We start from the raw sequence: 22,115 nt of genomic DNA on the forward strand, positions 1-22,115 counted from the left end.
GCGAACGGTTTCGAATTTTCCAATTCTGTTTTCAGCAATAGGTAGACAAACCCCTGATAATTTTTACGAAATACATATTTAGAAGAACGTTAGTGGCTTTACGGATGGGCACTGCGGCAGATATTTTATTAGGCGCGTAGCTAAATAGGGGGAATCTTCTAGGTCAGTTGACTACTTTATTATGCCTTATCGTGAAAATGTACGGTAGGGTAGAGTGGTGTATTGTATATTGTTACTTAATTGTAGCATCGATTCACTGGTAAAAGTTTGATTACTAAATACATTTTCGAATTTCTTTAAAACAAGTAAAAAGTGTAGGAAAAATCACTTCTGAGGCATCCTTTTGGATGTCAGTATTATCGTTGAATAAGTAAGATTACTTATTCAATGGTATTATGTTTTTCATCGCCCAAGGAAAACAGATTAATCTTTCAGTGACTCAGGAGCTCCTGTCCGTCCGTGTGACTGTAACAAATATAGCAAAGGAGCTTCTAGCTCACTGAAAATTTAATCAGTTCTTCTTTGGGTGATGATAAACATAATACTCGTCAAAATAATAAAAAATTCAAATATATGCATGGCCTAAAAGCCGTCGTTTTCGTTATACCGGGTGACAAAGAAAATGCAACAACCTATATATTGCGACCCACTATTTGAATACTTTATTGTAGAGATTCTAAAAAATAATTGATCTACCAAATTTGAAACAATTATCCCAGAACATGAGAGAGAAAACGCAAAATACGAGAGCAAAATTGAAACTTTGCCACCCTGTATAAAAAAATGGTGTCCTTTAGACCACGCACATGTTTGCATTTTTTTCTTATTTTGACAAGTGCTACCACCTCCTGAAATATCTGCATTCTGCGTGACATTAATTGACAACATGTATTTTTTAGCGCATATTCCAACTCGTGTTGGAAGGCGCTTTTATGGTCACTTTCTACGTCCGTCTGTCCGTCCGAGGTCTTAACTACTTCTACAGTTTTCAATATGTAGTTAGTTCTTTTTGCATTCGGTAGCTAATAGCTTTGGCACCTCAACCAAGAGAAATCTTGACGATTAATGTGGGTATTCGATGAGTTTCTAAAAGTTTCAAGAGACTAGTTTTCTATTAATTGGTTTTTGGGTCTTAAATACGCTTTGGAGTGTAAAAAGACGAGGCTTTAAAAATTATATAGATCTTAAAAAATGTTTGGGTCTTTGAACATATTTCGGAGTCGTAATTAGTCCTCAGAAACGCATCCAGTTTTTGCTTTACTTTGTTTTTTGTGGCGTCCCTAAGACACCGCAAAGATTTTAAGAGCGTTCTTCCAGACAGTCAACAAAAAGTACGCCATATTTTTGGGCAATTAGGGGAGGGCATTTTTATGAGTTTTTAAAAGTTAGTTTTTATGGGTTTCAAGGGAATTCAAGAACTGTTCTAATGCCGTTCAGATCTGTTGATTTCTCAGGCAACTAGAAGATTATGCTGTTCCACTTACAAACTGAACGGTTTCGTCGATTAACAGGACTTATAATTATTGTGAAAAGGCAGTTAGTGGGGAAGATATTAGTAAGTGACCACAGCAGTCGGATAGGATACCACCTTGCGGTTAGGTATGCAACTACAAAGATTTTATTTTTATTGTTAAGTGAGTGCAACCCAACCCATAAACAACGCCGACACTAACCAGGAGTGAAACCACGAACCCTCTTGGTCGTAGCTTCAGTAAAGACCAAGCTGAAACTGAAGAGATATACATTACACTAACAAATAAACATTTATTGCATTTAAATATACAACATTCTTTGTTCAACTGCAACGTAAAGTATGTGATAACAGATTCTATAAATGTTAAAGGCATAGGTACTCGTCGCACTTTACCCCCGAAAAAATGGTTTCAAACGTAATAAATCTAATGCAACAGTTTGAATTAGGATTAATGGCCATTTTGACTTATACTTGCAGAACAGTAGATATTATTTGTGACACAAACAAATAGTAGATACACATAACAATAAGCATGCTTTCAATTACTAAATTAAAGTGGTGTGCACATATCACCAGGAATATGAAGGTATACATATGTAAGCACAATGGAAACAGGAAAATCAATACCAGAGCGATTGTCAGTTGTAGAAAAATATTTTTAACACGATATGTTTTAAATATTAACAGTAGCAACCAACATTAATTTTTAAAATAAAGTTTCTTGAGACCACGAGCCTTCTTTCTTTAATGTACTTGATGACGACGTACGTTCTGCTAAGGGTAAAGTCGGTAACGTGACAGTGGACCCGTAACCGCTACCAATTAATGTCAGGGAATCTAGGGACTTATCGGATGGAAGAGGATAAGGAGGTCTGTCCGATGGAGTTAACAAATTGCTACCTACACTCGGGCCTCTTTCTCTGATAAAGGGCGTTTTTTCGCTACAATTTAAATCATGTTCGCTAACACTTATTCTAAACTCATTAACAGCAAAGTCATCACCGTTACTTGCAAAATGACTTGTCGATGGTTTGATCTCATAGTCACTATGCTCACTAATAACAGGAATATTCTCGCTGATACAAGGGATGCTTACCCTTCGATTTTTAAAGCTCGATTTTCTACTACGCTTGAGGCTTCGTTTCGAATCGCGTCTGCACCAAGCGTATTCGACACCGTCGCTAGCTTCACTATCGGTAGAAAACGGGTCCACTTCATCCTCCGTGTCTGGACACTCATCCTCGTGGAACACCGAATCCGAGTCTAACGAACGCATTTCCAAATCCGGATAGTCCGCGACGAGAGAACTATTGCAACTACTAATCGACGCGAGCGGCGCTCGTCTCGCCTCGGGATTTTTAATTTGAACATGGTCGTAAAGCGCCCTTTCACTTCCGCACGGAGAACCGCCCGGTGTCGGCTGAATTACCCTGATATCAATTGGATAGTAAAAGTCGTACTGTTCTGGAAGAGGTGAAGATTGGCGTCTACACTGACTTGTTTTGTGCGCTGGAACCGCAGGAAGACCTAAAATGACCGACGAACCTCTTCGCTCTAAATACGAACTATCTGAAGATGAACACGTTATGTTGCTGGATCTTCGTGGTACATCTAAATATCTGAAAAAATCAATCATTCAAGATTATGGTTCGACACAAGTGGTGTGTTGTCCATCCACTAGACTTTTGCATCTAGTGTTATGGGCGAACGCAAAATAAGTATAAAGAGAACCTATTAAATGTGGATAGATCTTCCAATTCGTCTTCATCTGGTGGAGAATCTTCGTCTATAAAACAAGGAAGGCGCGAAGGTGTGTATATGGGCGGTTCCGTCAGGCCACTGTAACCGATCGCCGAATATCTTCTCGCGTTACGCAACCATCCGGCGGCCGGCGAATTCGTGATGTCCAAGGACCTTCTGGCACCTCTCGAGTTCATATCGTGCAGTACAGTCGCTTCGATGACCGCTTGGATTTGTCGCTGCTCCTCCTCTTCGGCCTCGGCCACGGCCGCCGCTGCCAGTTTCGGATCTTCCAGCGCCTTTTCCGTTTTCGATTTTGATTTATAAACGACCAATATCACCATCAGACCAAAAAATCCGCCCAGCGTTGCTGCGATTCGTATTCCCGTCATTGCGTCGTACGTGTCATAAAAATCGATCTTGATCTGTTCGCGATCGCTGATTGTTGTTGAAAGTGGTGATGTTGTTGAGGGCTCTACGCTACTGTTAGCCACTCCAAGCGAGGCGTTGTGCCCCGTCGACATTACGACTTCGACACACCTGTAAGAATATGGACATTAGTGCATTCCATCCGAAACATTTTTTATTTTCTTTATTTTGCTTTGTGGACGGATTTCAGTTAACCATTTCCAAATATCCATGCCCAAATCCGGATTCGGACCAGACTCTCTGTTGTAAATGGTCCATGATTTATAATTATTATCAAGTGAAAAATAAGTCTGACAGTCATATTCTGAATAATAAAATCCTATCATTCCAATTAATATCGTTATTAATTAAAGCAGAGGGTTTGAACTTCGAAAATCTATTTTTAACATTGGCGACCGTGATAGGATCCGGGGATGATTTTTAACGAAGTCCCGTTCAGCGGTACGTAGGGCGTTCACAAGGATCGGAAATGACTGGGATGATAGAAGTAGAATCACCAGACATTAATACCATTCGTTCCACTTTAGAGCTATTTCGTGAAAAAGCTGAACCTCTACCACATGGCAATTAATTCAGACTGGATGTTGGATTCTGGCATTACAGAAGATCAGTTAGATACGGAAATAGCATGTGAAGTATGAGTTACTTTTAAGAGCTTGAATCTTCGAGTCCGTGAAGTGAGCTGGCCATGAAAAGCACAAACAACGGATTTAAGTTTAATCGTTTGTGCTTCGTTTGTGCTCGTTTGTGCCGTATAACAAAAGTCAGCAAAACCACACATACAAAAATTATGGGCAATTCAAAATGGTCAGCTGACTTCACGCACGAAATTAAAGCACAAACGATGGGTTTAATTGCAATCGTTTGTGCTTCGTTTGTGCTCGTTTGTGCCGTATAACAAAAGTCAGCAAAACCAACCATACAAAAATTATGGGCAATTCAAAATGGTCAGCTGACTTCACGGACGAAAATGAAAGCGCAAACGGGGGCTTCAGGTTCAATTGTTTGAGTTTAGTTTTTGCCGGTATGTCCGATATAATAAGTCTTTAAGAGAACCTGCAATACCTACACAATTATAGATATAATGCATGCACAAAATTGCAGAACACCTAACATAAGATGCACGAATTCAAACAGCTGTAGATTTAACCATAGTGTAAAGACTTACTTGTTTAACGTGTCTAAGTAATTGTACATAATATGTAACTGTATGTAAAGTTTTATGATAAAATACATTCATATTTACACATATCATGTAATGCTAATATTTTACAAAACAAAACAATATTTTGCTTTTCCATTAAATAGTGTTAACGATTTATAGAAGTGTAGGTAATAAGAAGTATTGGGGTTATGCTTATATTTTCCAAAGGCTGTGCTAAAATGTTCTAATTATTACGATTCTGATAGAGATTTATAATATACGTACCGTCAAATAGTTAAAGTTAATAAGTTGAAACAATACTGCTAAAATTGTTTAAATTTTTAAACTTATTTAATATATAGTCACAATTTACTGCTAGTCATATATATTAATCTTTTCATTTCAGACTTTTACTACATTAGATATGCCAAAATTTTACCACTATTGTTTCAACTTATTAGCTTTAACTATTTGACGGTACTTATATTATAAATCTATAAAACATTTTACCACACCCTGATGATGGCCATAGGCCGAAATCGGTAGCTTTAGAAAATATAATCATAACGCCAAGTTTGATTTCTTATTACCTACACTACACTCCTATAATAAAGAAATAAATTCAAAAAAATATGGAAAACTTTATAAAGAAAAGATGTTAACGATTTCCGACTTAAGGTGGCGCTTACGAAAAGTACAAAAGTACACTTTCGATTTCCTCAATAACAGATTTGTAGAATCGGAGTTCGTGAATTGTCAATGTAGGTAAAAAAAATAAAGAAGACTTGCATGAAATTCAATATGCGCATGGCTTTAGCCATATAAAACGCAATTCCAAAAGTTGAGCCTAATCGATCAGCATTCACAGTGCCCTTTGCGCATCTCGACCATTTACAAACCGAATTGCAAACTTTCTTATTTATGGAGGTATTTAAATGAAATTTTATACATAGCCACTTGGAATAAAAGCAAATGTAGCGCCAGTTTCCAAATTTGGTTTTGCACATACTATACCTAGTCATACCCAGGACCTCGTTTTCGATATTTTGTTTACACGTTTCTTTATTTTTCAAAATAGCTTAGAGTGTGGAACAAACAATTAAAATTATTTAAAAAAACGTTATTAGGATTCTCCGTAGCCTTTACAGCAACCACATTTATCAGTTCATTTGATATCTTTCTTAGTTAAAAAAAATAATACTCAGGCATTGTACGTTTTCCAAGATGTGGCGACCTTTCCAAAGACGATCAGAAATTGAGTATTGTTTTGTCAGATTCTTAGGTCAGTATGGGTTGTGCATAAGGGGGTTGTTGGTCTGGTGGGTTACTTTAAAAATCAGCCATTTGATATTTAAAGAAACAGTATTTTTTATTTTTTTGATCTCTTTAATAAAAAAAAAGTTTTTAAAGGTCCGCCTTATTGTATATTAAACAGCGGTTATTAATTAGAATGCATTGTTGAAGTTATATTCAATTACTTTTTTATTTTCAAATTTGTTCAAGGGCTATTATACAAAACTAGAAGGCGGAAGCACTATTACAAACATTTGAAAAAAAAATTAATTCGAATAGAGTATAGGGACCCTAACGAAACGTTTCCGACTCTCAGGTTATTTTTTTTTATGTAGTAGATATACATACCTACAAGATGTACACGTTAATTGATTTTAAAATCTTCGTTATTAAATAAATGTTATCATATTATATTACGTATAATAAAACGAGGTAGCGTGATTATGATGATCACAATGATAACACTATTAAGAAAATAATTACCGATCTAATAATATTGAAATATAAGAATGAACGTTATCGCACTACTTATTTCAAAACTTCTGAACGAATACCATGCAAGTTTAGTGGTGAGAAGAAAAACTGTAAAAGCTGGCGTCGACTAGAATCGACGAGTCAACTAGAATGGAATTGCAAAAATAAAAATTAAATTTTAGAATTTTTACATCAAATTCATGTGTTGGCCATTGAGATAATGCTATTAATTTTGTTTCCAATGATCTTGGTACATGATAAGAATAACCATTTTCACATGTTTTGATCAAAATCCATGTGGCATCAGAAAAATAATTTAACATCTTTGAATCACACACATGCGGTTATCAAATGTGCACGTGATGTACTCTTTCAGCACCACGATAATGCGTTTGAAAGCTTTTTTAACTCCACATTCATGTGTAAAGAATAATTTTGGGTACATTTTGTTCTAATATTGAATTATTACACTTCTAAGAGGCATAGGGAATAATCTAGCGAAAGTCCGAACTCGATATAAGTATAACCTAGGGAATGAAGTATGTTGATTTCTATTATATTGAACCCGCAGTTTTTCCTGTTTCCGCTTCACTCGAAGTCCGATAACTGTTGTTCCTGTTGAACCAGCTTTAAGAAAACCAATAGCGTCCATCCTTAATGTCCAAAGTACCCGTACACCACGGACAACAATAAAAAACTATAAAGCTGAGGAGGCTGAGGATTATAAGTTTCTATTTTCATTTTGTTTATCCTTTGAAATTTCCTGTAATAGGCTTTGCTGTTGGAAATAAATTATTATTATTATTTTTTTTATTATTATCCTTAATAATGCAACAATTTTGACAGTGGAAGGTGGAGTATTTATTGAAGATGGATGGTTACTCAAACTGACAGATATACACATTGAAATTTAATTAAAATACTCAAGATTAAGGACACAATTGTTAAAAAATTGTGTGTATGGTTGGTTTTGCTGACTTTTGTTATACGGCACAAACGAGCACAAACGAAGCACAAACGATTGCAATTAAACCCGTCGTTTGTGCTTTAATTTCGTGCGTGAAGTCAGCTGACCATTTTGAATTGTCCATAATTTTTGGATGGTTGGTTTTGCTGACTTACTTTATACGGCACAAACGAGCACAAACGAAGCACAAACGATTAAACCTAAATCCGTTGTTTGTGCTTTTCATGGTCAGCTCACTTCACGGACCCTGAATCTTCAATGTGAAGAACTAGTATCTTCTCCTGTAGTTTATACTAACTAAGCTCAAAGCTTTCGTAGTTAAACAGGTAGTACCAAAGGGATCTTTCGTAGAATCAAGCTACCTACTAATGGGGATATACGTACGAGAATTGGTTGTCATTTTTGAGTCAATTGCATAAGATACATGAAGACAATAAACTCACTATAAAGATAAATTTTAATATTTGATTCAGGCAATGTCTTCAGGTCCTCGTGCTACTAAATTGTTAAATAGCTTTCCTCCCACGAATGACAGTCTAAGCATTTTTTCCGAATCAAAATATCGCCCTCCCTAATTTATATGACCGTATTAAGGGCATTAAGTACTCTTGAAGTGACAACTGATACATGCTCTAGTATACCCTTTAGTGGAATCTTGTTGGCCAGAATATTTCTTAAGAACTTGGCAACGGTCATCTCAGTTTTCGGGTAATGCTGGTGGAACATTAATGTGTTTTATAAGGTCTGAGGTGCGAAATGATGAAAACATTAATTTAACTGTTGAAGCGGGTCTAGTCTATTTTCTGTAAACACTCTTGCAAAATGATTTTTTTGCGAAAAAGAAAATGCTAGTCATGATTCAAGCTCGGAAAATGGTACTGCCGGAAAAACAACATATTTTAAGTAATAAAAGCTTTTCGTGTATAAAATTAGGACATAGCAGTAAAAGATGTCGTCAAAGACTAAAATGCATCATTTCTAATAGTAAGCACTCATGCAGGGCCGTAGTCAGAGGGGGGCAAGAGAGAACTTGGAACCCACTTTGCTCGCTCTTGAAAATTTCTTAATATGACGCAATACAGCATGAAAAAGAAAAAAGGAGAAAGGTGCTTGGTATTCGGAATTATGTCACCTATTAAAATGGGACAATTTAACATTTGTGTATAAATTATTTGCTCTGTATAGGGTGGCCAAATTTGATGTTAGTATAAGTCAGTGGTTCCCAACCTTTTACTAACAACGAACCCCCCTTTAGATTTTTTTTTCTGGCGAACCCCCAACTTATTCTTGTTCATATTTAACATTAACATTGTCATACTTTCTCTTCTTTGTTTTCATGTCACTACTATCCTCATGTATCTCCTTACTTTGTCTATCGGTCCTAATAATACTCCCTGTCTTCAGCCACTGTTCCATAGTTTGCCTTTGAAGTGGTTTTCTTAATCACTTTCCCTTTAACGTTAAAAGTTAAAACTGTCATGAAGTTAAATGAACCTAGCACTGAGTTGAGAAGTGAAAGAAATACATTGTAGCGCGTTTTTCATTCGTTTACACTCGCATTGAATGCTGTAATCATGCGCAAACGATTTTAATGGATTTACTCATTAGGACTGGGGCTATACGATTGAAATATCTAAATTTAGCTTAAGTAAATTAATTCCGCCATTATGGTTTTTTGTTCTGCGAACCCCTTGGAAAGCGCCCGCGAACCCCTGGGGTTCGCGAACCACCGGTTGGGAAACGCTGGTATAAGTAATAGAAATAAATTGACCTCACAGTCTCCATGTATGTTTTGAGATAAACTCGATATTGAAAACCCAACTGTCTTTTGTTTTTGACTTATGAGCAAAAGTTGCATTTTTTTACTTTTAGATAAAAGCCTATAATTTATTTGTTTATTAAGTTATCGGAAATGTGTTTATTACAAATAATGTTTCATAATCCACCATTTACAAAGTAAGTTTACGAGGTCAACAGAAAAGTTATCGGGCCTAACCTCATTTTTTCTAATGGAACACCCTGTATATTTTAATCTAAACAGACAGAATACTAAATGGTATTTTCAAAACTATAGCACACCAGGGATGATAATGAAAAAAAAAGATTCAACCGATTCCAAAAAACTCAAAAAAACTAAAAAATAAAAAATAAAAAAATACCAATTGTACTAAATTTTTTAATTGTTTTAAATACTTATTTTTATTCTGTTCGAAATGAATCGATTTAAAAAGTGAGGGTAGGTCCGATCGAGTTCATCTCAAAATTTTCATGTAATCAAAAGGAAACTTTTTTTTAAAAAACGGTACAGTTGCAGTGTTTGGTTGTTCGACTGCTGTGAATGATCTTCATTGCAACATTTTTCTAAAAAAAAACTGTCCACTTTCGACTATCACATTAGCAACTTTTGATTAGACGTTATAAAAGATTTCATTTTTTGCGATCCATACCTTAATTGTGATGAAATTTCTTGAACCTGAAGCTGGCGCTGGTTTCAATGAAGTTGTAAAGAGCGTCCAAAGTTTCTTTCAACAAAAGCAACTTTTATCCTCCGGAGAAGTTTTCAAAATCGCTCAAAAGTGTTACCAAAATACAAATGTAAGTGCCTTGCACAATAACATGCTGATAAATTATTATTATTATTATTAGCAGCTACTTTTCTTCTGCAGCTGGCGAGATATTCTACTAAAGACCGACGTTACCGAGATTTAACACGTAACCACGGTAACCTACGAGAAATGCTGCAGAATTAAGTGATAGCAAATCAACAAAGGAGATTGTCACCTTACCCATGAAATAGACAAAGAAACAGAAATGTTCGTTTGGGAAAATCAACTTGTAACAATGTAGAATTGCGTGTTGCAATTTTGTTAAGTAAATTCATCCGATATTTGAATGAAAATTTACAAGTTGAAAACTTTTAATGAACTTGAGCGAAAATAAAAGTGTGCAGATTCCTAACGAGTCCCGTGAGAATCCCTAACTGCTCGTCCCGTAAAATCGCGATCCTAGATTTTCGCTGATAAAGACGGCGCAGTATAAAGTTTAAAACTCCCCTCAACTGATCCACCTAATTTCCAAATTGTTTTGTCACGTCCAATCTTTGGAGGAGATGCTTTATTATGTGTATCTAAGGTTGTGGGAGAGGGGAAAGTGAAAAATGTATTTTTACTAGGCACAACCTTCACATCGATCAGAATTTTATAAACTTCCCCGAGAGTGTATAACTCGTATCTCTTTAACGCTCTTCTTTATTGATCTTAGAAAGTTCGCATACGAAGAGAAGGAAAACCGTCACAATTATAGAAGTAGGTGGGTAGGTAACTAAAAATGGAATTCTCCAACCGCTGTTTTACTTAAGGCGTCGATTAATATTGTGCCGCATCTCCAAATTCGTGGTGGAAGGCTCTATATTCTGCTACATATCCAAACGGTTTTAGCGTAAAGGCGCATTTTTTTACATTTAATCCTGCACATTATTTCTAACTGTATTTATATTTCGTACGCAATACCTTAATACTGACGCCAGAGCAGTGGTAATAATTTTTCCAGGTGGTAGACAAATGGACCACTAAAATTATCTTCAAAGGGTTAACAATTTTGACATCGGTAACAAAATAAGACACTCTTTCTCCTGGATCAAAAAGTGTATCTTTTTCTCCAAAGCACTGGATTATAGCAGCATTATGTCAAATGACAACGCCTTTAATGTGTTTACATATACAATTTACATGAAACATAGAAATTTGCTGAGATATAATTCATACTCTGTGTTGTCGACTGATTATTTGGGAAATATGGACGTGGACCATTGTAATGAATGACCATTTTAGTAATATACATATACAATATAAATAGCGAACAAATGTTTATAAAGCATTTCAAAGAGATTCCTAAGGAAAGCTCTAGCAAGATTTTTATAATTGAAGATCATTTAGAGGTTTTCTAAAATTCAGCATCAGAACTGGGCTAATAAAGACTTTAAAATATCTAAAACTATCCAGAAGGCTCCGAAGGATCTTAAAGGGCTCCTAGTAAAGACACTAAGGACATTTCTCAGACTTCAGAAGTTTTTAAAAAGAATTGAATGTAAATTTCTAAAAGTTACAAGAAGATCTCTAAGAAGATTTTTTTCAGGAATATTTTTAGAAATATGTTCGAAACAATTTCTAGAGAGGCTTCTCGGATTTACGATACCTATCCTAAGAGTGTTTATAAAATGATTGCTAACATAAAATTTTGAAAACGGTTTAGAAGAAGATTAATTTCGAAATAAGATTTCAAAATCATTTCCTCGAAAAACCTTTAATAGGCTTCCAATAGTTATTTGTGCAACTAGTTTTGAAAGTGATACTTTTTTTCATGAATTTGCAGTTTGATTAATGAGGGCGATCCATAATAACCCACAATCGAGCCCACAATTGAATAATTTGATTGACATTCGCGATTTACTGTCACTCAAAAGTGGATGCTGTTCATAGGCAGGACTAAACTCCATGGAAATGCATCGTTAAAAAAGTACCACTTTCCATACGATTTTTCGTTTAAAAAAGTCCGATAATTTCATCACTATGTAAAAAAAAGATTTGTAATACTTATAATAACTGCTAAAGATTCCTGAGGACTTTTGTATAAACATTTATATTACTATTTCTCAAAAAACTTCGAAAGTTTGTTAAATAAGTTTCTATAAAGACATCTAGGAACATGTTTCGCAATAGATTTCCATAAATCGCATTTCGCAATGAGCTTTTAAGAAGGATCTCAATACGAATTTCTCATTTTGAAGGTTTGTTTTTAAAAGTAATGAATGTTTAGAACGGTTTCTAAAAATATTTCGAAAAAGGATTTTAAGAAAGTTCAAGGAAGAATTTCTAGCTTGATTTCAGAGACTGTCATAACTGTTCTCTTTAGACCCATTCGCGAGAGTTCGTGGAAGGCATTCATGTAATATTAATTTATATGAATTTAAAGGTGTCTACAGAAGATTTATGGAATATTTCTAATTGAGTTTCTGAATAGGTACTAGTAGTATTGAGCTCGGTATTTATAGTGGAGTGATAAATGCGAGATAAAGGATCTACTAAACATGACCAAAAGTATAGAGATTTATAAACTAGATTATAAATAAGTATAAAACGACTAAAAACTGCATCTACAAAAAATTATCGATACAATTTTTTAATTACCAGATTACACAATTTGAGTATTGTACAAGTGGCACACCCCTCTTGAGAAATGCTGCGAAAACGGAAAATAAGAGCCACTTCCTAAGGGAATCATGCTCAACGGACAACGAGTCATAATCCTCATAAACATGTGTCCCACGTGAAACTGTAAAAATGTTTGTGAAGCGTATTTGCTACGAGCTAAGTTAAATTATCCAGATCTCTAGCATGTGCGCGTTAATGAAAATTTGAATAAAAACTGTGGATATTTTTAGTTATTTACACGACTGAAGTAGCTATAGGTATGCGCGAACATTCCGCTGTTTCCGAAAAATGTTAATTCGAATTGTCTTCGCATTTTCACTACCTACTACCATAGAGTTACGGAAATTGGCCAAGGAGAATACCCACTCACTTTTAATTAAATTGTAATTCCTGAAGTCCAAGGGGAAATTATAAATTTGTATGAGTATTTTCTCTGTTCTCTTATTCGCCGATTTGTTTCAAATGTTACTGACTACCGCCATAGAGTAAATAATATACTATTGCCAGTTTAAAACGAACGGAAAACGAACAAGTTTTAAGGAATGAGGTCCGAATGGCTGCAGTTTATATCCGATCCTTGAAGGTGAAGATATAGTATACATCTCTTGATGAATATATGGGAAAGTGAGGGCCAAACCAAAAAGATTGCAACTTCCATATGGTCTAACTAAGGTTTAGAAAGAGTGTTTAGTTGGAGAGGCAACTATTGCCGCGTGGTTTAGCCCAAAAAAATAGACTATAACAGACTATACGGACCTATACTTTAGGTGTCTGTTACAATGTTATCCATTAAGTTTACCAACTAAAAAATCATCGCGTCCTATCCCCACCAGCTTACTCAAAGCACGTTGAACAACTCAGAATGTCGAAATCCTCATCCCCATAACCTCCTTGATGATGAATCCTTCTAAGACGCAAGAAACATTGCGAGGAAAGTGATTTCACTCGTCAAAACAAGCAGTTGAAGCTTAAGTTCTTTTATTATGATAAAAAAATCTCACAATATAAAGGCCCTTGGAGTCACTTAGAGAAGCTGTCAATGGAGCCAAGCATAAAGCTAGGTGGGAAACTTAAACACCTATAACCCAAGAGTTTTCGTAGAAAAACATAAATCTAAATGTAATAATGTATGGCGAAGCCTTTCTATGGCCACCATCGCTTGCCATACGTGAAAAGGACTGCAGACATCCCCAGTGGTAGCAGTTCACAAGATTGATCTGGAAGGTTCTTCAACTCGTAAAACAATAATCTTTCCTCGTGCATAAAGCAATCTTTGCCCACGATTTGTACATATTTCTTTGAGAAAGCGAATTGTAAAGTTATGGTTTTTGCTTTCTATGCTGTACGACAACAGTATAGTGTATGATAATATTACATACGGCACTTGCACGTTAATTGTTAACACAAATACAGAGTATTTTTGCTAAAGTTTGCACCTTCTAATAAGCGGGTGTCCGAAAAACGTCCGAACACGTCAAATTTCTATTAAAGGCAGTCTAAGTTAGACTTCATTTTCAAATCTTGCTTCTCATTCCCTTTGGTACAGGGTCGCCACCCCTTTGAAAAACACCAAGATGACATGGGGTTGGTTGATAATTCGTTTGAAAACTTATTCAATTCTCTAACAAGATCTAACCTAATTTTGACTTCCATCAAGTTAATGAAAATACATCTATGTTGTATCGGAATTCGGAGTAATGCCCCCCCCCCCCCACTGCTTTTCATTAATTTTGGGAACACAAAAAAACGTTTCAAAAATGTAGTATCTGATTGTGTTCAATATACAGGGAGTATCCAACAAAATGCATTTTCAAGAACTTTAATATGACACCCTGTATATTTTTATGGTTTTGAGTAGCCCTGTATTTGCTGATTACAATATGTAATAGTATCATTTTTAATGACTTTGGTAACAAATTAAAATCAAAACTACTTTAACATTCTAAACTGAATACCTAGACATTCTCAGTTATAGTTAAAAAAAGATTGTATAAACCACTTGGGAACACGTCAAATTTCTTGTGATAAATTAACAGGTTTTTTATGGTTCAACGATAATTACTAATTTTATAATTTGTTGTACGTTGGAAAAATTTCGTTTAATTTCTACTTCTTCTCTTCTTTTTATATAGAGAAATTTAATTATCCTTCTAAAAAATTAAGCTTTCGAATTTCAAACCAAGCCAAAAATTAGTCCATGTGTCCATTAGTCCATTATAGTACATTTTGAGAAATTATGACCATTTTTGTTGTCTAACCAAGAATTCCAGTTGCATTTCTAAACCTGCCTCTGAATTGGTAATTTTCATTTGGAAACGCAAATCCCAAATGCAGTCGAGATCGGGCGTTTCCTTTCGTTTATGACAAAAGGCGCAACCGTTTCTTTACATGGGGTAGTTTTACCATTTTCAAAAAAGTTTCAGAAATTCGTGTGAGCATTCACATCAGAGTCGAAATTATCATTTAAGGTAAAATAGGGGTGCAAGGAAGAAATTTTCCTTAGCTGAATTGTTTGAGCGAATATTTGAGGGCGCGATTTCCGGAAAAAAATTTTGGAGACAATGCGAGTTTCCTTGGGGGCGAACATTCAAGGGGCTAGATCAGATTTGCTGAAGTCAGTTTTTTACCTACAATCTTTGAAAAATCTAAAATATGGCCGAAGGGTCATCTACTGCAGCAATTTGGTGTACAAAAATTAAGCAGTAAATAAAATTAATAAACATTAACTGAGCATAAATATGCAGTAACTGGCATTATTAAGGCAGTAACAAAGAACTAGGTAGTTTATTCCTCATTATTGAACGTGTAAGTCTAACCCTCGATTTGGTTTTAAAACATTGCATCAAAGACTGAATTATTCCTTCGAGCATTCAGTATCTGTCCGATATCTCGAAAATGAATGGACAGATTACGATTAAATTTTGCAGGTGGATTTCTTTATGAAATTTGTAGATCGGAGTTAGTGAATTGGCAATGTAGGCCAAAAAATAAGGAAGACGCTTTTGCCATCTCCGTTAGTTATGAACCCAATTGCATGAAATTCAAAATTAGCACTGTGCGCTAATGCAGCCACTTTCTCTGTTCGGCCGTCTGCCTGGCCGTTCGTCCGTCCCTTCTCCTACAGTTTTCAATATATTTAGTAAGTTCTTTTTGAATTAGATAGCTTATAGCTCTCGGAGCTCAGCCAAGAAAAATCTTGACGATTAACCGCATACAATAAAAATCATATGTGCGCATGCACAATGCCAACTTTCATATTTATGGAGATATTTCGTTGAAATTTTAAACAAAGATGCTTTCAGTAAAAGCACACGTATCGCATATTGTAAACATCAGATTCATGCGCGCATTCGCAGGATTGCGAGATCAATTGTCTTGTGTATCGAGATATCTTTTTGAAATTTTAAATCACAGATGCTTCTAGTAAAGGAAAACATAGCGCACATAGCTATGCCCTTTTGGGAAGTGCTGATCAATGCATGGAAAATGCGCTGAAGATACTCGCCTTAGGGCGAAAACCTTTTTGCTTGTTTTATTGAAAACTGTTTGAGAATTTTCTACTTACATTCAGAGTATACAATAGCGTTATGGTATATTTTGAGAAATTCTGACCATTTTTGTTGTGTAACCAATTGCAGTAATTTTCATTGCCCACAAATCTCAAATTCAGTCGAGATTAGGCCTTTCCTTGCATTTAGGACAAAAGGCGTAACCGTCCCTTTACATGGGGTAGTATTACCATCATTTTTAAAAATCAACAATTCGTATTAACCCTCACACCTCCAATTGAATATTTCCCTTAAGGGAAAATATGGGTACTTTCTCTTTCGTGAGAAGGAAGGAATTTTCCGTAGCTGATGGTTTCTTTAAGCGAATATTTAAGGGCGAGTATCGCAGAAAATTTTTTTGGAAACGAGGGGAGTTTTCTTGGGAGCCAACATTCAGTGGCCTGGAATGAGTTCTTTCCTACAATCTTTGACAAATCTAATGTATGTTAGGCAGTTCATTATTAAAATTGGATCACAAGATGTGTTTTCCCTTTAACTAGCAATACAGAGAGATCAAATGGCAACTGCTCGTAAGTGATAATCTTAACAACGAAAGAAGCCAGAAGTACCAGATGCACATCGCCATAGGGTACTTATGTAAAGAATGTTAATGCTTTCTCAACAGCCTCGCTTCTTAAATTCACAGTTAATACATCGTAACACTCATGGTGGGGATTATAATTTGTGATCCAATTCGTCCGATTATCCACCGGGCGGATAAGGAATACTCTAGCTTGTTTTTCAGGAGAAAAAAGCTAACATCATACTTAAACCAAACATTTAGACAATGGTCCTGAATACCCCACATTTATAATTTGAAAGAGCGAATTAAATTAAAAACAAAGTAGATCTGAAGATAGTTATTAAATGATACAAATTTTAACATTTCTTTTATAATGCATCCACTGAAAACGTTAATCCGGCGCCATTCACTGTCATAAGGCAGAAATCAGATTGATTTCCTCCCATACTCCGACTTTATTGTGAAAGCCTAGCATTGCAAAGGCAAATATTCAAATTCGCACTTTCGATTTCGCTAACGAACCCCTTATTACAACACTTAAACCCCCTATTAAAATACCTATCAGTATAATTTCGCAATTATTCAGTTCAGTCATGGGCAACGTAAATTCGTAAGGGTGCAGCTAGTATTTGACCTGGAATTCTACGCGAGCTTTTCCAAAAATAGACACTCGGAATTAACTGTTTAACTTTGGGGCAGTGTTTATCAACACTTTCGCATATGACCTTGATGGAAATCGCTTCAATCGCAATTTTTCGCGTGTTCGTTTTTACCCAGAACGGCCAAATATTCCATTCGACCGGCGCTACAGGTCGCACCAAAATTTATACCGAGTCCTCCACTTTCTTTATTATTTCTCTATAAATTTGAGCTAAGGGAGAAAAAAGTCACATTATGTACGTTCGGAAGTTTTCTCAGTTCGCAAATCTATTCATAGAATCCAATTTCAACATAAATTATTAATCGTGGAAAGTCTTTACGGGGTGAATATTTTTAGACTACTTACCCGGCATTTCCTTAAAGGTAACTGGAAACATTCTTCGACAATTAACGAACATCACGTCGTTATGAATTTGGTACATTTACAAAATGTGTACACATCTCTCAAAAAAAATGTCTGAATGGATGAATATTAAACCCGTACGCAATCATGAGCGAACTGTCTGCACGGTCCTAGTTCGCGCTCCGAAAAAAACGATTATTTGCGAAATCTACACGTCGATAACGGAATTTTGTAATTATTTTGCATGTTACATGATTTTTTCTAACCTAAAATTTTTACGTATAGTCGTATTAAAATTCATTATGTTTATTTGTGCGTTGCGGTTGGTTTGTCTGCGATGTGCTTATTAACGTTTTTTATTTCTTTGCTTTTTCTTATAATTAATGAAGAACATCTCGAGTACCTCTAAGTGGGTATGGACCACTACTAACGACGCCTGTACGTAGAGCGCCTGCGTTTATCATTGAACGGCGCCGGCGTCAAGACGCACGTGATGTAATTACATTTTATCCCGAAAATTTCTTTATACCTAAATGACGTCTTAAAACACCTTTCTTTTTACCTATTCATTTTTAATTTGTACTTTTCTCAGACTGTGCAAATACTCAGAATAATTTCGGACGCCTTAATGGGCCGTTGGCGGTTTCAGCGTTTGTGGACGTATTACGTATGTACGTCTAAATGTGTGGGTAACCGTTTCCGTATGCAAAGTGGGAAAATCTATTTTCGCACCCTGAATAAATCGGCTGATGTATTTTTGTGATGCAAATACGATTACTTACAGGCAATTACAATGTGGCATTTCAATCCTGATTTCCTTCACCCTCTTCTTTATGAAGGGAAGAAAAAGAGGCGGAAAGGATCGAGATTAAACGAAGACCAGAGCATCGACATACCATAAAACTGAAAAAAAGAAGTTGTTAATCGCTAAAATGAATGTAAATATTTGCGGAAAGTGTACAATTACCACCTATTCCATAATAAGTGTCATCAAACTTTAATAGTGTAATGAGGGCGGTTCAGCTGGGGAAATGGTGGTTAATATATAATAAACTTAGTTTTCTCGCAAAATAATAATCATTTATTAATCAAAAAATGATGGCGAATCGTAGAAACGCATCTCTTGTATAAACCGATGTATGTACTTACAGAACCATACCAATCGCTGATTCCACCAATAGATTTGCATATTTAATGTGAAGTTAGTAATAACTATTAAGTCGTAAACATGCAAAAATATGCAAACCTTCCTGATGCTTTAGAAAAAAAAACGAATTGCAATTCCCCCATTTATCCGACTTTAAACCCTCGACAACGATCATAAAACGTAAACCTTCACAGCCCCTAATGGAACAGCGTTGGCTGGGCATAATCGGAGGACTCGTTCAAGGAATTGCCGAAATCGTGATATCAGTTGAAAACTGTATAACCATAAAGTGAAATTTTGTTGGTAATGGAGATGTAATTTGACGTAAAGGCCCCACAAAATATTTGTTTCATAATTTGATGTACGTATTGAAAGAATGGTCAACGCCACACAATTATACGCATTGAATACGAATGTCTTTATCCAATGATTATACTCAAAAGTTGGTCCATACTTCGCCGTAGTTTTATTCATCTCGTTTATGGTAAATTTTAATTAAAATGGTATTACCATACACCACAAAGGAATAATCAGAAATACGTGTCACCTTTGTGCATGAAAATGTGAAAACTGTTAACTTCCGATGCTCCGTTATTTATGCACCAAGATTGAATCATTTTCAGTGACTATATATAAATTAGTCGCTCTTTGAAATTTTTGTTTACATGGAAAATCGTATTTAACTTGAACTTCCAAAGCCGACTCGACAGCAACTCATTTTTGATCGCCAGTTATAATCTATTCTAAACTCTTGTCGAACCTTTTCAAATGTTGGTTTTGCAATATTTCGACATTCTTGAATTATTCTCTGTCTTAGTTCGTCTATGTTCGCCGGTTGCGTTTTAAATACGACAGATTTCAAATGTATCATATTAGTTTATTTTTTGATTTGCACGATAATTACTAACCTAAATGTAATGCTATTTGGTATGGTTGGAAACCATTTTTTCAGAGCTTTCCAACGACGTATCACACATGGGGGGTCACTATTTAAGATTTAAAAGTTGGGGTGGCCGGGGCGCAGGGGGTTGGAGGGGGTGCGTCGCCAACTATCTCATTGTGATTCCCCCTCCGAATTACCGAAACGGATTTTGATTTTTTTTAATATCTCGTTGATTTACTAAGATATGGAGGATCCTTCGATATTTCGTTGTATCGGTTTATCGTTTATCCTAAATAAGTACCTACTTCCCCTCACAGATATTCGTTTCCAGGTCTACTCGAAATACCCCCAGGAATCGTCTCTCCCCAAGTATCACTGCAACGCTCACCATTTAAAATGTTAACCCTAGTGTTAACCTCCCATTAACCCTAGTATTAACCTCTCTTAAGAACAATTAATCAAAAAGAGAATTTTCTCCCTTTAGTGTTGTTTAAATATTTTTAAATTGCAAGCAACAACATATTCGATAGAAAACTGACAAATTAAAAATAAATTGGGGGTGCAATAATAATATTGGACTTTACCTATTATAATTGAAGTGCCTACTGCCTATTAGAGACAGGAATTATTAAAAATCTCATTCCAAGAGACAACGAAGGCGCTTTTAGTATATAATTATAGCATGATGTTTAGTTCGGAAATTGTTTCTTAGTAAACATTTCACAATCAAAATTGTTTCCTTTCGCATCTTTTAGTCTTTCTAAAGTACTGTAATTTTCGGGTACTTGTGTAGCAAGTACTTCTTGGCCTTATACTGTATAGGTACTCATGGATTACAAACGCTAACATTTAGTGGATAATTTTATTGCTGAAATTATTGCAATTTGTGCATCAAACCAAAATATACTCTGTAATTAAACCAAGGAGATCAAACTGATCTTAAATTAAGAAACTTTTTACGTCATCTTTACTATCGCATTGCTTGATTTTAATTATTTGAAAAGAATTACACTGTGGAAATCATTTGTCATTGTCATTAGTCAGAACTTCAAATTGAGATATCGATATTTAAAAAATAGGCCCGGATGAAATTTACCTAGGGCAAAATTGGAAATAATTTCCTCCTAAATTATTTTTGTATGTTGGTGACCGTTTGAATCTTGGTTTGAATTTTCAAAGCATTAAAGCCGATATCTCGCCAAAAAGCATTATTCTAAAATTTTGTCTAATCTTAATACATTTTTACTACAAATGCGGCCTTAAATTTTGGATTAACATAAATAAGGATATGTAGGTATCCAGTTGTTTTCAAAATTTCCCTTTTAACTACCCTTAAATATTTGCAGCGTTTCGAGAAAATTACGATACTAAACCAAAGATTTGAACAGTTTAATAGGTAATAAGTACCTATTCAACTTGGAGTTACATCTAATTAGTACCTAATTTATGAATATACCTAATTAAAAATCTCACCTGTACTCAAGCTCTCTCTAGACAATCGAGGGCACGTCTAGATGCACACACTTGCGTATCATTCTAACAACTAACGTGAAATTGTAATATTACCTACAATAGATAACACAATTGAGGGTCAACCGGACTGGACCGTTTCGTAATGCTATTAATCATACCTGCAAATACTAAGGAGTAATGTTTGATTACCTATACTACAATTTTATAAACAAAATATTGTTTCCTATTCTGGCACTACCATTAAAAATTTAACGGGCGACAAAACTCCTTCATGATTTTGGACTTTCAGTCCGTCCGTCTGTGTACATGATAACTCACGAACGGTTTCGAATTTTCCAATTCTGTTTTCAGCCATAAGTAGAAAACGGAGCGCCCTAGAAAAAAATTTGCTACAACTTTAATTCTATAAACTTTCTTTAAAAAACACCGTTTTTAAGTTTTTGACCCCCCAAGATTGAATATGAGCGTGTAACTGTGTAAGAATATCATCCACCTGCGACTTGCTGTTCCTCAATTTTGGTATCGGGCTGTTTCGGAACTTGTATTTGCCAGGTGGGCCAAATGTCAGAAAAAAAAACTGAAAATCGATATCTCAACAAATAAAGTTGTGGGATTTTTTGTTGCGGTGATGTTGGCATTTTTTGGTCCCAAAGGGCACCACGCAGACAATTTAACTTTTGGATTCTACGCAGCCGATTTATTAAAGAAGTTTTTGTCAATTTCGAATATTTGCATTTTCTCAATATAAGGCATTTCACGGAAAAAGTGAAAGTTTTTATAATACGTGGAAATTATATTTTATAGTAA

General features: G+C 35.4%; 1 protein-coding gene across 2 annotated transcripts; it reads right to left on the bottom strand.

Moving 5' to 3' along the window:
- Positions 1–1,744: 1,744 nt before the first annotated feature.
- Positions 1,745–18,725, bottom strand: LOC116168942. 2 transcript variants are annotated; one of them, XM_031484954.1, is made up of 3 exons: positions 18,588–18,725; positions 3,206–3,754; positions 1,745–3,093 (listed from the first exon to the last, which is right to left on the bottom strand). In XM_031484954.1, exons 1-3 carry the CDS (start codon positions 18,605–18,607, stop codon positions 2,181–2,183), a joined length of 1,482 nt encoding a protein of 493 aa, XP_031340814.1. In that variant the 5' UTR covers positions 18,608–18,725; the 3' UTR covers positions 1,745–2,180. The 2 variants fall into 2 exon arrangements, with proteins under 2 accessions (XP_031340814.1, XP_031340816.1); XM_031484956.1 differs by lacking the exon at positions 18,588–18,725 and adding an exon at positions 17,809–18,244.
- Positions 18,726–22,115: the final 3,390 nt, after the last annotated feature.

Source organism: Photinus pyralis, unplaced genomic scaffold (assembly GCF_008802855.1).
Source record: "Photinus pyralis isolate 1611_PpyrPB1 unplaced genomic scaffold, Ppyr1.3 Ppyr1.4_LG4, whole genome shotgun sequence".
NCBI classification, from domain to species: domain Eukaryota; kingdom Metazoa; phylum Arthropoda; class Insecta; order Coleoptera; family Lampyridae; genus Photinus; species Photinus pyralis.

Excerpts from the sequence above, each read along its gene's own strand:
- LOC116168942 (XM_031484954.1), bottom strand. The coding sequence starts at position 18,607 with ATGCCACATTGTAATTGCCT. Across the intron at positions 3,755-18,587 it reads ATGCCACATTGTAATTGCCT|GTGTGTCGAAGTCGTAATGT; the intron begins GTAAGTAATCGT and ends ATATTCTTACAG. Across the intron at positions 3,094-3,205 it reads GATCTATCCACATTTAATAG|ATATTTAGATGTACCACGAA; the intron begins GTTCTCTTTATA and ends TGATTTTTTCAG.